The sequence below is a fragment of the Gracilinanus agilis genome, chromosome 3, assembly GCF_016433145.1.
Source record: "Gracilinanus agilis isolate LMUSP501 chromosome 3, AgileGrace, whole genome shotgun sequence".
Lineage (NCBI taxonomy): Eukaryota > Metazoa > Chordata > Mammalia > Didelphimorphia > Didelphidae > Gracilinanus > Gracilinanus agilis.
In genome coordinates, this window is record NC_058132.1 from 645,796,800 (window position 1) to 645,819,116 (window position 22,317).

Sequence of the window (22,317 nt, forward strand, 5' to 3'; positions counted from 1 at the left end):
CTCCCTCCTTCCCTCCCTTCCTTCCTTCCTTCCTTCCTTCCTTCCTTCCTTCCTTCCCTCCCTTCCTCTAAATTTGCGATGCTTTAGTTATCACAGAGCAGGTTTTCATGAAGTTATGAGTCTAGGTAACTGGAAGAATGTTGGTGTCCCTGAAGATAACAAGAAAGATGGGAAGAAAAGGGTTTCTATTTGTTTTTTTGGTGGGGGTCGGGGGTCATGGTGGAAGTTAATGAACCCTTCTAGGCTATTTTGAGTTTGAGATGGCTACGGAAAACCAGATTAAGAGGAAGCAGTTAAGTGATGCAGTGGACAAAGTGCTGGACCCAGAATCAGGAAAACCTGGGTTCAGGTCCTGCCTTAGATACTTAACTAGCTGTGTGACTCTGGGTAAGTCACTTGGCCTCTGCCAGTTTCTTAATCAATAAAAATAGGGAGAATCACTTCACTTGCATCTCAGAGTTGTGAAGGAATGCCATTTGTAAGTCATATTCCTTAAACACACTATAGGTTATATATATATATATAATTATTATTATTATTAGCTGTTATTTCAAAAAAGAAGTTGATTTGGGATTTTACCTTAGTAGAAAGATTAGTTGTATATATATATATATATATAAACACCACATAATACATACATACATCTATCTGAGCTGGATCTGGAAATTTCTTACTCTGGCTGGAATTCATCTGCCTCTGTTGTTGAGTGAAGACCTTCTTCCTGGAACAGCTCTCCATGCCTCCTAATGGGAGGTATAACTCTGGATTCTTGTACCTGGGCCAAGGACTGGGGGGAGGGTTGGGGATGGGGGGGTACCTTGACATTTTCATGGTACTGAAGGACTTGGTGCTGTAAGAGATGTGATAAGGGGGCAGCTGGGAAGCTCAGTGGATTTAGAGTCAGGCCTAGAGATGGGAGGTCCTGGGTTCAAAGCCGACCTCAGACACGTCCCAGCTGTGTGACCCTGGGCAAGTCACTTAACCCCCATTGCCTACCCCTTACCACTCTTCTGCCTTGGAGCCAATACACAGAAGTTAAGGGTTTAAAAACCAAAAACAACAACAAAAAAAAGAGATGTGATATAGGCCAGAAGCAAAAACACCACCAGCAGCCATGCTGTGGACTGAGTCTGGTTTCCCCCATCCTACTTAGCTCTGCTTTCTTGGTCCAAAAAGGACAAATCTGAACCTTCTAGGACAGCTCCTGCCGTGTCACCCAAGGCATTCATCCATCTGCTGCCCCGACTTGGGCACAGGTTCTGCGAGGCTGAGCCCGGGTCCTCCTCAGCTTTCTGCCCCCTGCAGGACGCAGCACCTTGCGCATAGCCAGATCCCATATCAGTTTGTTCAAAAGTCCAAACGGGCACAAACACTTTGAGCAGATACCTGGCAGACATTTATCCACTGTCCGGGTGACCCAAAGCTGAGCTAGAGAGAACAGATAGATAACGGCACCAGGAGTCGAGAAAGAGATCAGAAAGGAGAGCCCAGCGGAGTCCCGCTTCTCCCTCCCTAATGTATCATCCTTCGCCAATTCCCAAGTCACCCAGGAAATAAAGGATGGGGCGAGCCAGCAGCACACGGGAAAAGGACCAAAGTGAATGAGCGGAATACGGCGACCTCAATCGGAGTCAACAGGGTGATATGGATATGGCTGCTGTTCAAGCAGATTTTAATGAGTTTTAGCAGACATAGAGTGTCCTGACAAGGGGACGTGAGATTTCCATTGGGCTCAGCACACGCCAACTGCATTCCCTTCTGGGCTGAGCACTTTAAGGGAGTCACTGTCAAATTTAAGTGCCTGCCCGTATCAGGGAGGAAGGAAGACGCTGAGGAGTCTTGAAATCATGCTTACGAGGGAGGAAAAGGCACGGGAGATCTCCCCCAGAGGCAAGGGAGCTAGGAATCATTCCTGCAGCCTCTAAAACTCTAGGCTGAAGCAACTACAACCTGCAGGGACTCTGGCCAAGCCCTACTTCCCGTCCCCTTCCCTTGGCCCCCATCGATGACTCCATAGTATGAACACCAATGCATGGGTCAGAGAACTATGGGGAATACAGTTGCTCTGCCATCCCTGTTGTCATTGATGGCAGCAGAGCATGGCCAAGCCGTTCATTTTGTGCATAGTTTCTAGAGGGGAAAGCGATGTCAAAAGTTAGTTAAAATGAGAAATGATTTTCTCGGCTTTGCAATTTTCTTTCCCCTCTCCTAAAATTTCTGACATGCCTCGCGGTGTCTACAGAATCATATTTCTTGAAAATTGGGCAAAACCTTGGCTGAGTTCCCAATTTTTGCACATTATACAGAAGCTAAACAGAATTTAGTTCTTGGATTGGAGACTCTGCACAGTTTCCGTCCCCACCTCGCTGCTTGGCTTGGCTTTCGCTAGTTTGGGGAAATGAAGAACATTCTTTCTGCATCCTAAGATGGCGAGAAGCTTCGAGTAATCTGGGAGCACAGGAGAGTCCCAGAGGACAGCAGCCCTCTGCCTGGAGATGGTAACAGTGAATTATTGGCTGCCTATCTTGTGCAGGAACACAGGTGATTTCAGCCTTAGCTAGACACCTCTTGTTCTCATGTAAATTGGCAATCAGCAATTATCCCCATCCTTGGCACTAAATAGCCACAGTCCCAGGCAGGGTTGTTAGTGTTTACACATAAAGGATGGTTCTCATTTGCCTAGTTCAGGTCTGGTCCATTCCCTGTCAGCTTGAGCACCCACGCTGCCATCCTAGCAGAAAGGGGAAACTGAGCCCACTGATTCACCCAGAGTTTATGGGCCCCCAGTAAGCAGGCTTGTCCTGAAGCTTAGTGAAGGCCTTGTCAAGGAAGAGTCAGCACTCCATGGGGCCGGGGCAGAGACAGACAGAGGCAAGCGGGCAGCTCTAGGCAAAACTGAGAATGAGGCCAGGCTATCTGGAGTAACGTTTGCATCTTCCCCTTTTTTCCTACCTCCCCAAGGCGTCCTGCTGAACGCAGCCCCGACTTGGGAACCCTTCACTAGCATCCCTCTTCCCCCCAAAGAGAAAGTGTTCATCCTGGCTCCTATTCCCTTAGGGCCCTATTAGTGACCAAATGGCTAATTTGAGATCAGTTTTTCAGTTCTAGGGAAGGTATTATGGGTAAAATACCATGTTGGTACCCAGAAATAACATTAGCTTTTATAACCTTCATTGCCTTAGAGCCAAAGGACCATAGATTCAGAGTGGGGATGATTCTTCGAGGTGTTGAATTGACTCAGATCAGCTATGGTTAGTAATGGAATCCAGCTAGAGGATCAAGCTGGCTGTTCTAAAAAGGGGAAGGGGTAGGAGTGAGTAGAATTCTTCCTCCTCTCCCTTTCTCCTCTCCCCCTAGGAGCAGTTTGTCTAGATGGCAAAAACTGTTTAACTGAACAGTTTTTTTTTTTTAACATTTTTAAACCCTTAACTTCTGTGTATTGGCTCCTTGGTGGAAGAGAAAGGTGGTCAATGGGGGTCAAGTGACTTGCCCAGGGTCACACAGCTGGGAAGTGTCTGAGGTCAAATTTGAACCTAGGACCTCCCGTCTCTAGGCCTGATTCTCAATCCACTGAGCTACCCAGCTGCCCCTTGAATCCCTTTTTTGTTCAAGCTATGGAGGCTGTACAAGCTAGGTAAGTAAATTCAGGGTCAAGTTGGTTAATTGACAGGGTATATATAATCCCACTGAGGTGATCAACTCTCACTGTTTAAACTATTCCCTAAACCCTAAGATAAAATAGGTTCCAGGTTGTCTTCAAATACAGATGAGTTGCTCTCAGGGAAGACAGTGCACCAGAGCTTATATGAATGGATCTTTCTTTGGTAAAGTATATGGATGGTGACTAGACCTGGGTATAACTTCACACAGGCCCAGTAGCTTAACAAGCAAAGGGGTTTATTATTTTCAGGAAAACAGAGCGAGGGGAAATGGCTTTCGCAATGAAGGGGAGGTAAGCTAACTCAAATCTTCATTGAACTTGTTGGCTACACATTCCCCAAAGGGGAACAATCTAACTTCTATCCCACTTCCTAAATAATCTTTCTCCTAATCTAATGCAACTAGGTTAAAGATGGAAAGGTAATCTTGCTTGAAGATCTGTATGGAGATTTGTTAAGATGCTGCAATTGAGATATTCTCCCAGTAGCGAACCAGTAAAGTAACACTCAGCCCTTGAGGTCAGAGATGAGCTAACCAAAGAGTAATCTAACTCTTCCTCCCAGCCCTTGAACCCACAAGGAGTATGATCAAAGTGTGCCTGGCCTTTTCTACTCAGGTTTCTAACTGCCCCAACTGCCCCTTCTTCTGGAGTTCTGGGGGCACAATGGAATTCCATGAGGCAGCTTTGGCCCCACTTAAGATCATGGATGTTACAGAGGTCACTAATCTAAACCTAACTGAAGAGACTTGCCCAAGGTAGCATGTGACAGAGGCTTCGGAATTCAGGTCTTCTGACTCCAAATCTTTTGCTTTTTTCCCCTGTACCATATGGCTGAATTTTTAGCACTGAAGCAGGACAATGTGGTAGAAATGTGAAGAAAAAAGATATTCTATTCTCTTCCACAAAAAATGTAAACTCATACCATATCTGGGGGTCACCTAGTGCCTGCCCCTCACCCTCTTTATATATATATATGCATATATGATATACATAAAATAAAGGCTGTGTGCTTTGAGAGATTCTTTTAGCCAGAGAGCTTTGATCATTACCAGCTTCGAATGGCCTCACTGTTAGTGCTTCTTCCGAGATTAGTCCACTAGCCCACCTACTAGCCAAATTAATATAAATTTAACATGGCCAACCCCAAGCCAACTAACTGAATCTTTTAGCAATCCATCCACGAAAGGTGGAGGAATGGGGAGGTCAGGGAGTATCAGATCAGCATGTGTGTAGGAGGTGAGTCGTTGGACATGTATGTAGCCAGATGGCTTGTGGATAAGAAAGTCTTTGGGCAATAGGGCAGCCCAGAGTCTGAGGCTCCTATCTGCCTTCATTGGCTATGAAGTTCACATGGAACAAAGCCTGGACTGAGTGTCCAGTGGGAGATGGCCACATCCCTCATCTTCTCCTCTCTGCGCCCTCTGGTCATGCTGTGCCCTCTGCTGTCACATTTGTCCCCAAGTGTCATGGTGGATAGACTCTTCACGCCTTGATCTGAGGGAAGTCATTCTGATCTTTTCACTAGGTTTCCTCTGGAATATCATTGTATTTGTCTTTTTTTTTTTTTTTAATATGAGTAAAACATGGAGCTCACAATGGCAAATCTGGGTTTTTTCCAAAGAAAGCTGGGGAGGAAGGATGACAACTCAAGTGGCAAATCTCAGACAGACACAGAAAATATCCAATTGCTATGCACTGTCAAACAGGAATCAAACCCCCTCCCATTCCTCTCACCAGAAAGAAAAAGAGATTGGGGAGCTGACCTACATGGCAGCAGAAGGAACGAGGGTGGAGAAGCAGGGGGTCTTTGCTCCAGGAAACAAAAGGATGAGGCAGGTCCTAGAGGAGAATGTCAACAGCAAACCAGTAGAGAGACTGTTGGGAAAAGAATGCCTTTTCCCAAAGAAGATGGTCAATAAAAGCGCATTTGGTCACATCTAATCCTGTCCTGAAAATATCACTGGATTACCATCTTGAGAGTAGAAAGGACTTTAGAGACCAGCCAGGTCAGCCACATGGTTGTATAGATGGGGAAACTGAGACTCAGGGAGGAAAGTGGATTTTCTCAAAGTCGCACATGGAGAGTATCATCAGAAACAGGATTTCATCCTAGATCTTTTGTTTGAAGAGTCGAGGCTCTTTCCTCCAAGGCACCTGCCAATCCTGGGTTCTTTTCAATTGACATTTATTAAATGCATAATCCCTATTTGGAGGTGGATCTATGAAGATGAAAAATGAGCCAGACTATGCTCTTAAGGAGTTTATAGTCTAATCACAAGGATAAGACATGGGTACAAACGAGGACAATTCAAGTGCACACCCAGGCCTGGGAGAAATAGAAGAGAGGATTGCTAACTGGTGGCAGTGATCCGGGGTTCAAGTCTTGGCTTTACCCATTTACTACTTATGCAACCTTAAGAAAATCATTTATTGTGTCTGAGCTTCAGCTTCTTCATTTGTAAAATAAAGAATTTGGACTAGATGCCCTCTCGGGTCCTGTCCAACTCTAGAGCTGTAGATCCTGTGAGTCTAAATCATTTTTTTCCTCTATACCTCAGTTTCCCTTTCTGTAAAATGAGTTAGTTAAATGACATGACTTCTCCAATCACTTCTCAATCAGTGGTTCTACTTTTGAAAGGAAATCCAAGGAGGCCTTCCTGGTAGAGGCAATGTTTGCACTAGGTTTTGAAAAAAGATATTTCAATGTAGACACAGCACATTGTTCTAGAGATGACCCATACGAATACCCACAATATTACAAAATAGCTAAGATTCCAATGCAATAGTGGTCTTCCTTTCTGCGATTATGATTATTAGTTACAACCACTACCACTTTCCGGAAAGGCAAGAGTTCGATGCAAAGTCAAATACCCATTCACAGCCCTGATCCTACCAACATTCAATCAATCAAGAAGCACAAAATGAACAACGATGAGGGAAGGGACAACCTTTAAACACTGTGGCTAACACATAAACAACTGGAATGAAGGAACCTGACCATCATATATGAAAGAAAATCAATCCATAGGATATAAAAACCTCAACGTCACCACAGATTAGGTAAATTCGTACCCATTTCCTGGATATCTCCTTCAACCCTTCTGGGCGCAGGGACTTATGGCTGTGGATAGAAAAGTATGAACGTGGGGTACCTGTCTGGGAAGGACAGACCAACCTACCCCTCCTTCACACACCAGCTCTCCTTTTTTAACGAGCAGTAAGCAAAAATAATTCTACATCACAGAAAAAGACTTCCTTCAGCCAATGGTTAACTACTGGTGGAGGTGAGGATCAAACATCAGACAATCAGAAATGTTGACTTGAGAAAGGGGACAACCAGTAGAGGAGAAGCGTGAGAAAGAAAACATCTTCAAGAGGGAGACTCATTCTCTGTAATTGACTGGAGAGAGTCAAAAGTAGGGAATCTGCTCTCTCAGTGTGGGAAACTCTCATCAACGCCTGGGATGTTGCTTAATTACCTGGTCAGCCGTAAATTACTCTTGAACAGATTCTCCATATTGTTATTTTATCTTTCATTAGGTGTCACAATCAATTATGATGATACAAACTCATATTTATGTCAGTTTAAAGTTTACCCCCATGATCTCAATTGAGCCTCATAATATTTATTTTGAATTGAGATTTGAGCTTCCCTCAGGACCTGAAAGGCACTGATTTGGAGTCAGAGAACCGGAGTTCAAATTCTGGCTCTGCTGTTTACTATTTGTGCTTTTCTAGTACTTAGCATTGAAGGGGATGGACCAGGTCATCTCTAAGAGCTCTTTAAACCCTACATCCCCCACCTTTGACGCTATTCATTTCCATCTGGAATATAGGTCCTTAGGAGGGGTGGGATGTGCTGGATTCAGAGTCAGGAAGACCTCAAAGGTAATCCTTCTTCTGACACTTACTAGCTGGAGACAACAGACAAATATCACTTCATCTTTGTTAGTCTCTGTTTCTTCTTCTGTAGTATGGGGGGGGTATGAAAGGTGTCGTCTCTAGCTCATAGGATTAACCTGAGGCTCAATGAGATGAGGTCAGTCCCATGCTCTGCTCCCCTTAAATCGCCATTGAAATGTTCATTATTAGTAACAGTACTCCCCTTCCTGAGTCATCTGCCCCCTCTCACGTAGGTCACAGTTGGATGAATAGAGCTGAATAGCACACAGAAAGGACCCATCCCTCTCTACCACTCACCCACATTGGGTCACTCAGGTCCGAATCCTGCATCCGGATACAATTCATGCTGATCTCGATCTTGTTGGTGGTGCCATTTGCTGTTGGCTCATCCATAAAGTTCAGATCAATGGGTTGAACAGAGCATATTGGCCTAGACAGAAGTTGAAAAAAAAAATAAAAATGAGAATATACACACATGCAGAGAAAAACATGAAATGATCATGATCTCTCATGGGTTCAAGCACAAATTGAACAGTATTTAATGTGAATTTTCCACACGTCTTACCTCCTATGTTGACAAAAAAGAAAAAAAAAAGTTACGTAATCTAGCATTGAGATTTGGAAGGGAGGCCGTCAAATCGCCAAACACCCCTGTGTTCCCTGATAGAGTTTAGAGTCTATGAAATGTATTAGAATGGGCTAAAAATATACAGACGCACCAGGGGTTGCATCCATTGAAATATTCCCTCCAATAATATGGCACATTGGCCCAACCTGGTACAATTCTTGTTTATGCTTCTCTCTTTGTCTATTTCTAGCTAATCACTACTAGAGCAGAAGGGAGCTATGGAAGACCAAAAATCTAATTATATCCACTCATTGGTCATTCAAAGGCCAAAGATTTCACAGAATGACTGGCCCACTCTTTGTGAACCTTCTTGTACTTAGATAGAAGCTTCCTTAGAAAATCGATTGCTGGAATCATGCTTGGAAGAAAATCTCTGTCTTTGTCTCTCTCATTCTCTCTGTCTCCCTCTATTAGTTTAATTGGATGTGTATATTCAGTCAACAGAGTAGCAAAGTCCAGGATCATGACTAGCCAACATATGTGTTTTTTAATTCAGAGATCAGAGTTGTTAATGGATAATATGCATGGGTCACGGAGTAAATCATTGAGGTCCTTAAAGGACTTTCTTTTTCTTGTCTAACTCTTTTTTTCCCCCCTCTTTCTTTCTTTTTTAAGAAAAATCAATACTGATTTACAATTTAAGAAGAATCAATTTAAGAAGAAACAATTTAAGAAGAATCAATACTCTGTTTTGGTCCCAAGACAGAAGAGCAGTAAGGGGTAGGCAATGGGGGATAAGTGACTTGTCCAGGGTGACACAGTTAGGAAGTGTCTGAATGTAGGATCTCCCATCTCTAAGTCTGGCTCTCCATCCACTGAGCAACCCAGCTGCTCTCTCCTTGTCTAAGTCTTGAGAAAGTCAGGAACAAAGCAGTAAAGGAGAAATTGACTTCAGCCAAATTAAGTGAAAAGTCCAAATGATGGCACCATCGATCCCTTTTGAGGCGTCCAGGTTAAAGTTATGGGTGCTTCAATTCACATTTACAAATCCTACAGCCCCTAACCAATGGCTGGCATAAAATAGTTGCTTAATACTTACTTGGTGGTGAACAAATGATCCTACATTCTTGGAAAATTCTTCCTTGGGAAGAAATAGTGTAGCCTGGGTGTAATTCAGTGGAACTCCAAGCTAAGCTTCTGGAAATGACTAAGAAAGAGCCTACAAAGTCTGGGTCAGTCTACTTCTCTCCCTTACATTGCTAGCTGCCAGAGGCCTGGCATTGTCTTTGCCCAACACTTAGCAGTGCCTGGAGTATAGTTGTTGCCTGAGAAATGCTCACTGACAGATTTACTTAGCCAATTTTCTCTGTGCTACTGTCGACTGTAAGAGCTCAGAGTGGCCCCAGGACACTAGAACCCGTGACCAAGCTGCTTTGGTGGGGAGGCCTTTGGAAACCATCAACAAAAATCTTTCCATTTTAAATTGGATCTGCTTAGACTAGAGAAGAGAAAACTTGGAGGTGACGGGCGACCCAGGAAATAAGAAGTAAGTTGTTGCTGTTGTTCAGTCCTCTCCAACTCTTCCTGACCTCATTTGGGTTGTTTGTTTGCTTTTTTTTTTTAAACCCTTGTACTTCGGTGTATTGTCTCATAGGTGGAAGATTGGTAAGGGTGGGCAATGGAGGTCAAGTGACTTGCCCAGGGTCACACAGCTGGGAAGTGGCTGAGGCCGGGTTTGAACCCAGGACCTCCTGTCTCTAGGCCTGACTCTCACTCCACTGAGCTACCCAGCTGCCCCTGTTTGTTTGCTTTTTGTTGGACATACTAGAATAGTTTGCCATTTTCTTCTCCAGCTCATTTTACAGATGAGGAGATTGAAGCAAATAGGGTTCAGTGATTTGCCCAAGGTCATACCACTGTCTCAATGTCTGATTTGAACTCGGGTCTTTTGGGCTCTAAGCCTGGCACTCCTTCCACTGCCTTAGCTAGCTGCCCAGTGTAAGCAGGTAGAAGAAGTAAACAGATTTGCTTGGCAGAACTAGGAGTCATGGGTCAAAACTACAGAGAAGATTTGGATTTGATATCAGAGAGAAGCTGCTATTGTACCAAATGGGTTGTGTCTTCAGTAAGGGCGGATGCCCGTCAATCATCCCCCCCTACACACACACACACACACACACACACACACAACAGTAAAGGGTGTGTTGTATTTTATGCTCTTTTGGCTAGAAGTGTATGTCATTCATCAACTGTCCCCACCTACAGGCCACTCCCATTCTCCCCAGATTCAGGGTTTGACTCATCCATACCTTTTCAGCCATGGTTAAACAGTTTAATCAGATCAGTAAGAGTATTATTTAAAAACAACAACAACAACAACAACAAAAACCACAGAGAAAGTGTTCCAAGTTGGTATTCCAATCTGCTGAGAGATCCCAGGACTGATGGGGCCGGGGGGGGGCGTCCCCAGCTGAAATGGGGACCCAGGGGAGTTATTCAGTCAAAGACTTGACCACCATCTTCATGGAATGGATGCTGGACTCCAACTCTGAGGTTCAAGGCTGGGAGGAAAAAGTACTCCGTTTTCACGATGTCATGGCTTTCAGCCTAGTTGGAACTGGACAGGGGCAGCTTACTAGCTAGACAGATATAGGAGCTTGTGACTTGCCCAAGGTGTCCTGGAGAGAGAATGAGAGAACTGAGCCTTGAAGCCCAGTCCCAGAGCTTCTTTCCCATGAGACCGTCAGTCCATCTTCCTTTCCTTTGTACATTGGCTCTGGATGCACCTTCCTGCATTGTCACTTTTTTCAATCTTGTTAATCATATCCCTCCCTCTGAATTCAGCTCAATAGAAATCTGATGCTGTGTGCATCTATAAGCAAGGGTAGCCATGCAGTACTTGGGTACAGATTCCAACCCATCTACTCACTAGCCATATGGCCACAGGCAAGTCATTGACCTCTCTGGACCTGTTTCCTCATCTGTCAAATGAGGGTATTGGGTTTTATGACCTTGAATGTCCTTTTCCCATCTAAATATTGAATCCTCAGATAAGGAGGAAGTAGAAGAAGTAGAATTATTCTCAAGGAGTTCATCGATGACCCAGAGAGAATGCTGAATTATAAGAAATGATTCCAGAACACCACCATTTTTATAGCCAAGTGACCCATTGGAAAGTCTGTTGGGGTGGGTGGGGTGTGAGGCAGGCTTCAAATCTTGGACCTGGTGGGTTTTGAGCAAGACATGCCCTCTCTCTGGGTTTTTGTTTTCTCTTCTGTCAAAGGTAGGGAATGTATTCAAATTTCTTTTCTTTTCTTTTCTTTTCTTTCCTTTTCTTTTTTTTTTTTTTTAACCCTTAACTTCTGTGCATTGGCTCCTAGGTGGAAAAGTGGTAAGGGTGGACCATGGGGGTCAAATGACCCACCCAGGGTCACACAGCTGGGAAGTGTCTGAGATTTGAACCTAGGACCTCCCGTCTCTAGGCCTGACTCTCAATCCACTGAGCTACCCAGCTGCCCCTGGATTCAAATTTCTAAGGCGTTTTCTATCACTACTATCTTGATGATGATATTGTAGCAACAGGCCAGTCCCTTTGTGTGGTTCTCCAGGAGAATCATGGGGGCTCTTCAGGAATGGAAAGGAAAAGAAAAGGATCCATGTATGTGTTGCTGGATGAGGAGCAGGGTATAATGGAAAGAGTGAGGACTTTGGAGTCAAAGGATCTGGATTCAAATTCAACTTCAGACACTTATGGTGAACCAGGCAAGGCACAGCCCATCTTGAAGCTTTGTGTTCACTAAAGTGAAAGGAAGGAGCTGAACTGAATTGTTCCTTGTCTTCCTTAGGGCCAGATAGCAGAAAGACTCTCAGTCTCTAATCTCTACTTCATTACCAAGGTCCACAGTAAACTGGATCTTTATTAAGCACCCATCATAGATCCTCACACAGAGTAGATGCTTCCTGAACATCATTGGAGAGGCTAAGTCTGCATTGCAGGGACATGGAGAAAAATATCAGAAGTGCCCCTCCTCCTACCCCCAGCATAATATTGACCCTCCGAATAAAATCTATGCCACACTGCATTGATTCAGCGTCCACCATGGCCTACATGGTATAGAGTAGAAGAAGACCTAGATTTGAAGTCCAAAGATTTGAGCTTTAATCCCAGTCTTGGAACTATCTCTCAGGCATGTCATATGAGGAGGGGCAAAAGGAATGGGGAGTATTTATTTTAAAGGAAAAAAAAAACATGTTGCCATCAGACACGGGGCCTGTGTCCCAGGACCAGGAGGGACTATCACATGGCAGAAGAATCCATCTGCTTTGTCCCACTCAAGAGGGCTGATGGGCAAAAATTGTAAAGATGCAGATTTAAATGTGAAATCAGGGAAAGCTTCCTTGCCACTGAGAGCTGTAACAAAGCAGCTTAGGCTGTCATGGGAGGTACTGAGTGGCCTATCCTTGGAAGTTGCCAAACAGGTAGAGCCTAGATGACCACTTCAGGGGTGTCTTACTGGAGATTCTTTTAAGTAGAGTATGGTCTAGCTATTGTCTCAGGTCCTTTCTAACTCTCAGACTCTAGTGCTGTGATTCAAGCCCAATCTCCTGGCCTCAGTTTTCCCATTTACAAAATGTTCTCTCTGAGTTACACTTGTGAAATGGAATCCCTTATTCCCTTTGTCTATTTTAAGTTAACACTTTGGTTAACAATAACTTAAGTACCCCTACTTAGTAACTCACTAGATTGTGAAGACAGGATTAACTCTTCTTTGTCTACTTTTGAATTGAATCAACAAAAGCTTGAACACCCTACTTAGTGCTAGGTAGATGACTCAATCAGCCAGGAAATGAGAATTCACACCTCAGTCAGTCAGGAGTCTATGAACCCTTTTGATGAGTATTCACATCTCCAGAAGGTGAAAACTGGTTCCCACACACACTTCCCCCTAGGCAGTACTGGGCAATTTGGAAGCTGTGATCGGCCCTTGTGAAAAGGAGAAGGGAGAAGAAGCCACTATAAACGACCCTGAATTTTTGGGATTAAAGAAGTAGACTCCAAGAAGGAAGTCAGCTTCAAGAAGATCAGCTCAGGAAAGAAAGTTGGCCTCAGGAATTACCTTCAGCTCAAGTCATCATCTTGACCTGACTCTTGGAGGGAATTTGGGTGAGTGGATAGCTGGCTTTCCCTTCCTGTCTTCTAGAGAGAGTTTAATTCCAGCTGAAGGTGAACAAGTCCTGGCTGAGTTGAGCATCGGAGCAGTATTTAGTTAGATTGGCTAATGTCTTCTCTACCCTTTTGTATTTCTCTGTTTTTACTCTTTCCACCTCTTTTGTAAATAAAAACTATTAAAAATAATTTTGACTTTGAGCAATAATACTTTAAATTGGCAACCACCACTATTATTTAAAATTTTCATATATTTTAGTCAAACTATTAAAATTCGATTCCTACAATGGGAAGGGAGAAGAGAAGGGAATAAAGATTTATTGATCACTTACTGTGTGTCAAGAACTTTACCAATATTGCCTCATTTGATGCTCACAACAATCCTGAAAGATAGGTGCTGTTATTATCTCCATTTCCCCATTTTACAGTTGAGGAAACTGAGGTAGATGGCAGGTAAGTGTTTTGCTCAAGTTCACATTGCTAATAAGTGACTGAGGCTAGACTTCATCTCTAAGATACTTTCCAGTTCAATTCCAATGAGAGGGAAAGCATTAACTCAGGATGCTTTAATCATATTATCTCAGTTGATTCTCACAACAAACTTCAGGGTAGCCTCCAAAAATGGACAATTCTTTTTGGCATTAAGTCAATTAAGTGGAATAGATACCTCTAACTATCTAAGTAATAGGTCTGGATCCAGTAAGACCTGAATTCAAATTCATCCTCAGACACTCTGTAGCTATCTCACCCTGGGCAAATCAATTCACCTCAGTTTGTCTCATCTATGAAATAAGAATATTAATAGCACCCACCTCCCAGGGTTGTTGGGAAGATCAAATGAGGTACAAATTGTGATGCGCTTAGCACAGTGCCTGGCCCAGAGGAGGTGTTAGGAAAATGTGAGTTATTCTGTTTATCGTTATCTCAGGGGTTTATTGCACTGGACTTGCAGGGCAGAGAAAGAGAGACTAAGCAATTGAGTATCTGCTGTGGTTGGACAATGAAAGATCTGCAAGCAATGATAGGGGTCCAAGAGCCCACTCAATCACTATAAACTGAGTAGACGATGGACTATAGAGAAAGCAAACTGGGGCTGAGACTTGACTGGAGTCTGAGTCTGGCTATGGAACTAGTCAATTAACTTACATAAGCCTCAGTTTCCTCACCTGAAAAATAGGTAGAATAAGATGTACTACCTACCACATAGAGCTATGATGAGACAAAATTCTTTGATTCCCATCCCCCTTCCTAAGACTCCATCAGGGATTATGAAGAGGTTTCTAGACTTAAAGCTGGAGAGGATATCATGAACCATCTGTTCCAAACTCTTCCCTTTATTGAAGAATAAACTGAGGCCCATCGAGGGGAATAGATGATTATTTACTAGAGGAGACCTCAGATGTTGTCTAGCCTTCTCATTTTACAGAGAAGGAAAATGAGGCCAAGAAAAGGCCGTGACTTCTCCACCTCTTTGCATATGTCTGTAGGTCCACTAATCTGCAGCCCGCAAGAAAGGACCTCAGAGGGCTTCTAGTCCAATAGAGTTGTCCACTCCCAATTTGAGAGAGGAGCAAATGTAGGGTAGAACCAGGAGTACTGGGCAAAGAGGAACATTTAGGCTCGATGGGGAGAAAAGCTTTTGAACATTCAGAGCTGGCCAAAAGAGGAATGAAGGTTTCTGAAATAGTAGAGATTCTCTCCGGAGAGGTCTGCAGCCAAAAGTTGGGTTACCACATTTTGGGTATGCAGACAAGAGGAATCTTGGCCAAGGGTTTCAAGGTTCCCTTCCATATTCTTGGATGATTTCATCCCAATTTCCTGCCCACAAATGCTCAGCCTCATCACTCTGATTTCTGCTGGACTGGATCTATTTGAATGACTGCTGTGTTCGAGATCCAAACCAAATCATCAGTTACCTAGAGATTACCTTCCCTTCTCTTTTTAGCAAAGAGTGACCAGCGTTCATCCCTCTCTTCTCTCTGTAGGAACAAGGGCTAATTGACTCAAAGAAAAAAGAGGGGTAAGAGGAAGAAAAAAAGCTTTTGTTTGACTTCAGAAAAATATTTCTACACGGTAGAATTCAAAGTGGGATCACATGGCAGGGAGAAAGGAGCTCCTGAGGGACACTGCTACGAGTGGACCCAAAGTCTTGGGTAGTCCAAATTCAGACTATAATAGATTCTAATTGGTCTCTACAAAGCCTTGGGACCAAAATAGAAAATTCCATGCACCAGCAGGGTGGGGCTGGGTGGGGTTCCTTGGACATGCTCTGACATCTAAAATCTGGACACCTGACAAGCCAAGTCATCAGAGGCAACCCTGAGGTTATGATGTGTGGGTAGCCAGAAGGAAGAGGCAGGTCCTCCATCACTGGGGCAGCACCCTGGACCATGGAGGGGAAGCTCAGTGGGATGGCTAGCTCCAGAAGGAGGCTCAACATCATCATCTGGATCCTTCTAGTGATGAGAAGGTGGGGAGACTAAGGTGAGGTGCCAAATGATATTGGAATCTTTCTTAGGAATTCCCAAACTTTAAGATCTAGCAAAGAATTTAGTTTCCAGACTTTGCTTTGTTCTTTACTAATCTCTTTGGTGTGTCATCTGAGGATGGGTAAAAGGAACGGAGGATATTTAGCATGGAAAAGTCTCTTTTGCCAAAGGCCATGGTAGCTGTGCGTCAGTAATGGGAAGGGCAGTCAGATGGGGAGAGGGAGGCAATCTGTTGTTTTTGGTCCCAGAGGGCCAATGGTTGACAGTTTCAAAGAGGCAAATTTTAGATATGATGCCAGGAAAAACTCCCTCCCAGTGTGAGCTGTCCCAAAGAGGAAGGGTGGCAGTGTTTTAGAGAACCAAGGCCTTTCGAGTTTGAGTCTCAGCTCTGTCAATGACTACAAAGCTGTAGCTGTCACCTGCGAGAAGCCTCAATTTCCTTATCTGTAGGTGACCTGATGGGCAAAGATGGGTCTAATCTACGGAACATTTTTTTTAACTCCTTAACTTCTGTGTATTGGCTCCTAGGTGGAAGAGTGGTAAGGGTGGGCAATGGGGGTCAAGTGACTTGCCCAGGATCACCCAGCTGGGAAGTGTCTGAGGCCGGATTTGAACCCAGGACCTCCTGTCTCTAGGCCTGACTATCCATCCACTGAGCTACCCAGCTGCCCCCATATGGAACATTTCTGATGATGGCTAATGCATGAAGGCACAAGGGACAGCGCCTAGAAAATGGAGACTCTTCAGAGGAAGCAGGGCTCGTTATGGGGTTTCTAAAAGTGAGGGAAAAGAGATGGACACGGTTGAGGGCAAGGCCTCGACGCAATCGTGACCTACAGGAAAGAAGACAGGGTGGAGGAGGAAGGCCAAAAGACTCATGGAGAATGGACAGACACCAATGCGTCGTGACCTGTCCTGGGAAAAGAGTATCTGCACGGCCTTGGCCATGACCTTCATTGGAGGAATTTCTGACTGACCCAGAGCCTAAACTGACTTCTTTGTAACTTCCTTGTCTTCTCAGTCAGGCCCTCTGGGGTCAAGCAGAACGTGGCTAAGCGCTCTTTTCCACGGCAGTCTTTCTGTTATCTGAAGCTGGGTTTGGTGCCACCAAGCTCAGGGTCAGCAGGAGACACTTGGCAGTTCACTGGGCTGTAGCTTACTATTATTTTCTATCTTACTATTATCTATTCCCATCCTTAGCTAATAGGATGTAGCCTGGACTCCTGATTTCCCATGGATAGGGGACTCCCAGGTGAGGGAGCTCTGTGGACCTTTTAGGTTTAGAAAGTTGCCAAGTAGACTGACGGGTTCAGTGATCTGCCTATATTCAGCCAGCGCCTCGGTCTTGAACTCAGGTCTTCTTGCCTGTGAGGTCAACTTCCTGCCTCCTTTGCTACACTGCATTTCGTCTTATGTTAATTCTGGTCTTCCCTGGTCTTCCAGGCTTTGAGGGCCCCACGCTCCTCACTTCTGGAGATGATCAGAAGGCTGGCGACTGTGGAGAAGATGCAGCCTCTATTATCTTACAAACAACCAGCCTGAAATGGGGCTCTTGACTAGATTCACATGAGCCCCAGTGTTGGGGCTGGGCATCTGCTTGCATCTCCTTCTTACTCCTTCTCTGCCATTCATTAAGTTTTGCTCAAGAAAAGCTCCTTTCCTGAAGGATCTCCCTTCAGAGCAAGGGAAGCAGTGAGAACTGGGGGAAGGAGGCTTTACTGACACTGGGTGCAAGCCCTTATTGGCTGATATACTGGCTTTTCTTTGTTTCAAATCTTAGCTAAGGTAGAATCTTCTTGAGCCTTGGTTTGCTCATCTGTAAAATGGGGCTCCAGTTGGCTAGATGTCCAGAATCCCTTCCAGTTCTAGCACAAACAGAGCTTCATCTGGTATCTTGGTCACGTAATACCGATACTGCTTCTTCCTTGTCACATTGTTTTCTAGACCTTCAAAGAGGTTTGTGGACTCCTTTTCACTCTGACTTATATACGAGGACACTAGAAGTCCAGAGAAGAAAGACAACGTCAGGGAAGAAACCCTAAAATGCCTGCCGTCGAACCTGAAATGGGGAGCTTTCATCCTTCTTTGCAGATGTTCGTAGTATTAATGATGGAGTCAGCCTGATCACCGACGTGAGAGAGAAGGCAGAGGCCGAGTCCTCCATTATCACGTTTGGATTTTATGGGTTTTCCAGTTGATCCAAGGAAAGGGAGCTCATCCCTGGGGACATCTCATGACTCAGGGAGGCCAAGGGTGAGAGAGGTCAGCTCTCTCAAGAGGATTGCCATCAGCAGCACCAGACATGAACTTTCCATCGTCCACCCAGCCCCAAGCACTGGCTCATCGATAAGCAAAATCAGTATTTCCGGGGAAGACTCTTCCCTTCTTGCCCCTTTTACGACCCTCTCCAGGATCACACCCGCTCTGTCCTTCACCAGGCACTCACCGCCTTCCCCCAGCCAAATCCACCCTCTACCCAATACACAAGGAGCCCTCGACTACTATGGGGAGTGCCGATGGGTGTATTTGGGGGGTATTTTTAATGAATTCCGTGTCTAATTTTATTTTTACCTGAAATAAGAAACATTAAGCCAGAATAATGGATCTGATTGCTCTAACCTCAACCATCAGAGTGGAGAGTGGTCTTGTGGGGTCCCTAAAAATGGCGGCACGCAGGTAACTGACTATTCACAGAGCTCAGCCAGGGCCATTCCTCTCAGCTGGTGAGGCAGGAGAGGCATTTGGGAAGAGCGCAGAAGTTAGTTCTAGAAAGGAATTGGAGATGTGGAGGCGCACTGGGGATCAGAACATGTCAGGGAACAGAGAGAGTTAGTATGTGTTTGGGGATATTCTAAGAGCCGGTTTAGATTCCATTATTGCCCTCCATTTTCTCTTTTCCAATTGGTCCTGTTGGCTCTCAGAGGAAATCAGCTTTTGGAAACTATGGACGAGAACCCTTGCTGGTCTCATGGAAGAAGGCCATGAAGTAGGAGAGGGAGTCGGCTCTTTTTAAGGCAGTCTCATCAATCATCTGAAACCTGACTGCTTCCCACCAGAGTCCTCTCCAAGATGGTGGCCCTGACACTGTATGGCTCCCGGGGACCCCAGAAGGCTCTGCACCAAGCTGAAGAAGGGTTACGTCCAGTCAGGGATGGAGTGTGTGTCCGTTACCTGGGCACTGGCCTAGTCAAGGAGTGAGAAGAACATGGGCAACCTGGCTTGCAAAGGCTTTGGCCCCAGGCCTTTTGAATGCTTGCAAGGAGATTACTCAGGACGATTACTATTGGACAATCTAGGCTAGTGGAGGAAATACCGAAATTGCTGAAATGATGTCGCTGGGGTGAATTGACTTCTCCTTCGTTTGTTATACTCTTAAGCATGTCAAGTATCAGGCTAGGGACAGACAGACACACAATAACCAGTTCCTGTCATCAAGGAGATTATATTCTGGCTGCTCAAATGTTACCAGTCCTGTGGCCATGGCCATGAAGACCTTGTCATGTTCAACAAGGGAGATCTCTTACTTGGGAGAAAATCTGCCTTTCACCTGGTAACCCCAGTGGTTGGAACGTGTCCTAAATTGGTGCTATTTGCAGCCCTCTCAAGGGTCTGACCCACGACGTGTCTTATTTCGCTAATACTTACTGATCCAAGAAGTCCCAAATGTGCTGGAAGACCCCTGGACTGAGGAATTCACTGGTCTGTGAGCTCTGGGACATGGTGGATCTGTAGTAACTTTCTTTCCAGGAGAAATGGGCAGGAGTGTCCACAAACCTTCGAAAGAAACCAAAGTCATTGAGGGTTAGCGCCGACGTTTCCACGAGACTGAACGATCCTATAGATGATAGTTTGCAAAGTACAACAGAGGCCATGATGAAAACCCTTTAACTGGTCAGTAGAAGGGGGTGGCCCTTGGAGCCAAGGAGACCCGGCCTCAAGTTCTACCTTGAGCTCACACTAGATGTGTGACTGCGAGCAATCCTGTGGCCTCTCAGGGTCCCCAGAAGGTCTTCAGGACTAGAAGTTACTAGGACTAGAAGGACAAGAGGTCCTACATGCAGATGAAACCAATGGACAAAGACAAATCATAACGGAACCAGAAATTTTCAGACCTGGAAGGAACTACCAGGTTCCTCCAGTCTCACCCTTCCCTGACCAAGGATGCCCTCTACAATGATTCCAACAGGTCACAAGCCTGTTTGAATACTTCCAGAGAAGGAGAAGCTGCCCCATCCCGAGGTGGCCCATCACACCTTCGGCAGTCTTTGAAAGACTTAGGGAGGTCTTCCTTTTGTCAAGTCAAAGTCTGTCCTTGTTCCTGGCACCAAAGGCAAGCAGAACGGGTCCCAGGTTCCCAGAATCCCCAAGTCATAAGGGATCTTGGGGCTCATCTAGTGCCATGCTGACCTCAGGGAGAAAGCTTTTTCCAACATGGCTCCAGAGTGTTCCAGAGGTATCCCCTGAGGCCCTTCAGTGAGAGGGAGCCGGCCACCTCCTCCAGACCACCTCTCAGAAGGTAGCAAGTTAACTTTTACTGCTCTGGGTTAGAATCAGACATTTGCTGCCCCTCAGAGAAAGCTCCCTGCAGAATTTGGCGGTTCACCCTTTTGGCCTCCACCACTTTGGTTTGGTCTTGGAACACGTGCAGCCTCTCTGGTGATGCTCCTGCCCTATTGTGAAAGCCCCCTTGATAGAGGTCACGTGATGGAGCCTTCAGCAAGGACTCCCTGGCCCATCCCCATTCTACAAGCCAGTGAAAGAGTAGGGGACCATCAGGAGAGGCAGCTTCCTTCCCATGATCCTCTTCTTCTCGCTTCCCCTGGCCGCGGCCCCATCCCTGTAAGCAAGGACAGGCAACCCGTTCAGCCTTTAAAGCACCTCTGTTTCACCTTCTGTACCTGAAAAAACAACAGGGTGTTGACTTATGGGATGTGTGGGTGGCTGGGACTTAATTGGGACTTGGAATTCAGGGTTAGGCTCCCAGGCTCAGCCCATAGCTACAGCTTTTTTCCTTGGGATTAAAGATGGGGTTCTTTGGGGCTGCCTTGTTTCCTACAATCTCTTTGCACTCCGGGCTTCTCCAGGATTGCTTCTCTGAGCCAGGATATGTGGAGGCCTGGAGAAGAGGGACCCGGCCATGCCGGGGGCTGAAGGCCGCCGGAGTAATTCCATCCATTGGCCTGCTGATGGCCAAGTGCCAAGAACAGTCCAATACCATGTTAGCAAAGTGTTCAACCATTACTGCTATCATTATAAACTCAATTAGACAAACACTTATTAAGTCCCCGGGTTGTGCAAGACTTGAAACAGGCAGGGGAGAATCTGCCTCTATCTCCCTTTTCCCATTCATCCCCTTGGGCCCTTGGAGACTTAAATACTTCATCAACTCTTGCCTCTGCTATTAGCAAGGACTAATAATTGGCTTTTCTTGAATTCAGGGCTTCCCTTCCCCCATTCATCATCCACCTCGCTGCTGAAGCTTTATTTCTAAAGCATGTCCTGCTGGAGACTTTTCCCCTTTCCACACTGCCTCTGGGAACCCCCCCCCCCTCCAATCCTCTCCCCCTGGAATCCTACCCCCCTCCCCTACTCTTTCAGATTGCATGTTCTCTCTCCTCACTTATTCTCTTTTTCCTTTTGCCTTTTTCCTGCCCTTCCCTTTAGTGAAGTTCCATTTCCTCATTCCAGTTTGGAATGAGTTTCCTCCCATCACCACCTTGTGGACTATGGCAGCCATTGGGAGGTGCCTCCTCCAGGAAGCCCTCTCTGATGTGGCCAGGGCTGGGACTTACTCTCTAATGCTTCTGAGTCTATCTTACACTGACTTCCTTGTCTCCGTGTTGCCTCTTCTACTCAGCAGAATAGGAGCTTCTTTAAGGAGGGCTCAGTGAAGAGAGCCAAGTCTAGAGGCAGGAGATCCTGGGTTCAAATTTGACCATGGACACTTTCTAGTTGTGTGACCTTAAGCAAGTCCCTTAATGACCATAGCATAGCCCTTACCACTCTTCTGCCTTGGAACCCATACTTAGTATTGATTTGAACCCAGAAGGTGAGGACCCTCTGAGGCCCCCTTCTCTTTCCCCTTTGTGTCTGGAGGGCCTGCATGTAGAGGATGCTCAATAACAACCTGTTTGATTAAATTTGAGGCAAAAAACAACGGGAGCCATCACGACCCTCGAGGAACGGACATTCTCCCGGGGAAATAACTACGTATACATCTGAGAAAATAAGCACAACAGCAAGGAATTCCTAAATCATGGTTTTGTCAGTAACAGAGAGTTCCTAAGGCGCAGGGCGATAGGAAGTGATGCTGCTCTGTGCTTTCCTTGCAGGATCTCCGGATTCTGCCCTGTGGAGGCGAGAAGCTAAGCATCGAAAGAACCTCGAACTCGGGGTCGGAAGCCCCAGCTCCAGATCGCTGCTCGGCCAGGCATTACTACTGTGGTGTGGCACGAGAGAGTCCTGTCAGAAGCAAAGGGAAGGAGTCTTGGGGCAGATCTATGAGGTGGCTTAAACGATAGGGCCCAAA

The 22,317-nt window shown here is 45.5% G+C and overlaps 1 protein-coding gene across 2 annotated transcripts in view; it reads right to left on the minus strand.

The window, feature by feature from the left end:
* The window catches only part of TP63 (tumor protein p63), a 176,768-nt gene extending 157,246 nt beyond the window's left edge, over positions 1-19,522 (minus strand). For both annotated transcript variants that reach the window (XM_044670887.1, XM_044670886.1), the window contains exons 1-2: positions 19,434-19,522; positions 7,862-7,994 (exon numbers count right to left, since the gene is read on the minus strand). In XM_044670887.1, coding sequence (XP_044526822.1) covers positions 7,862-7,994; positions 19,434-19,507 — 207 coding nt within the window. In that variant the 5' untranslated portion in view covers positions 19,508-19,522. The remainder of the gene's footprint in view (positions 1-7,861; positions 7,995-19,433) is intronic.
* Positions 19,523-22,317: the final 2,795 nt, after the last annotated feature.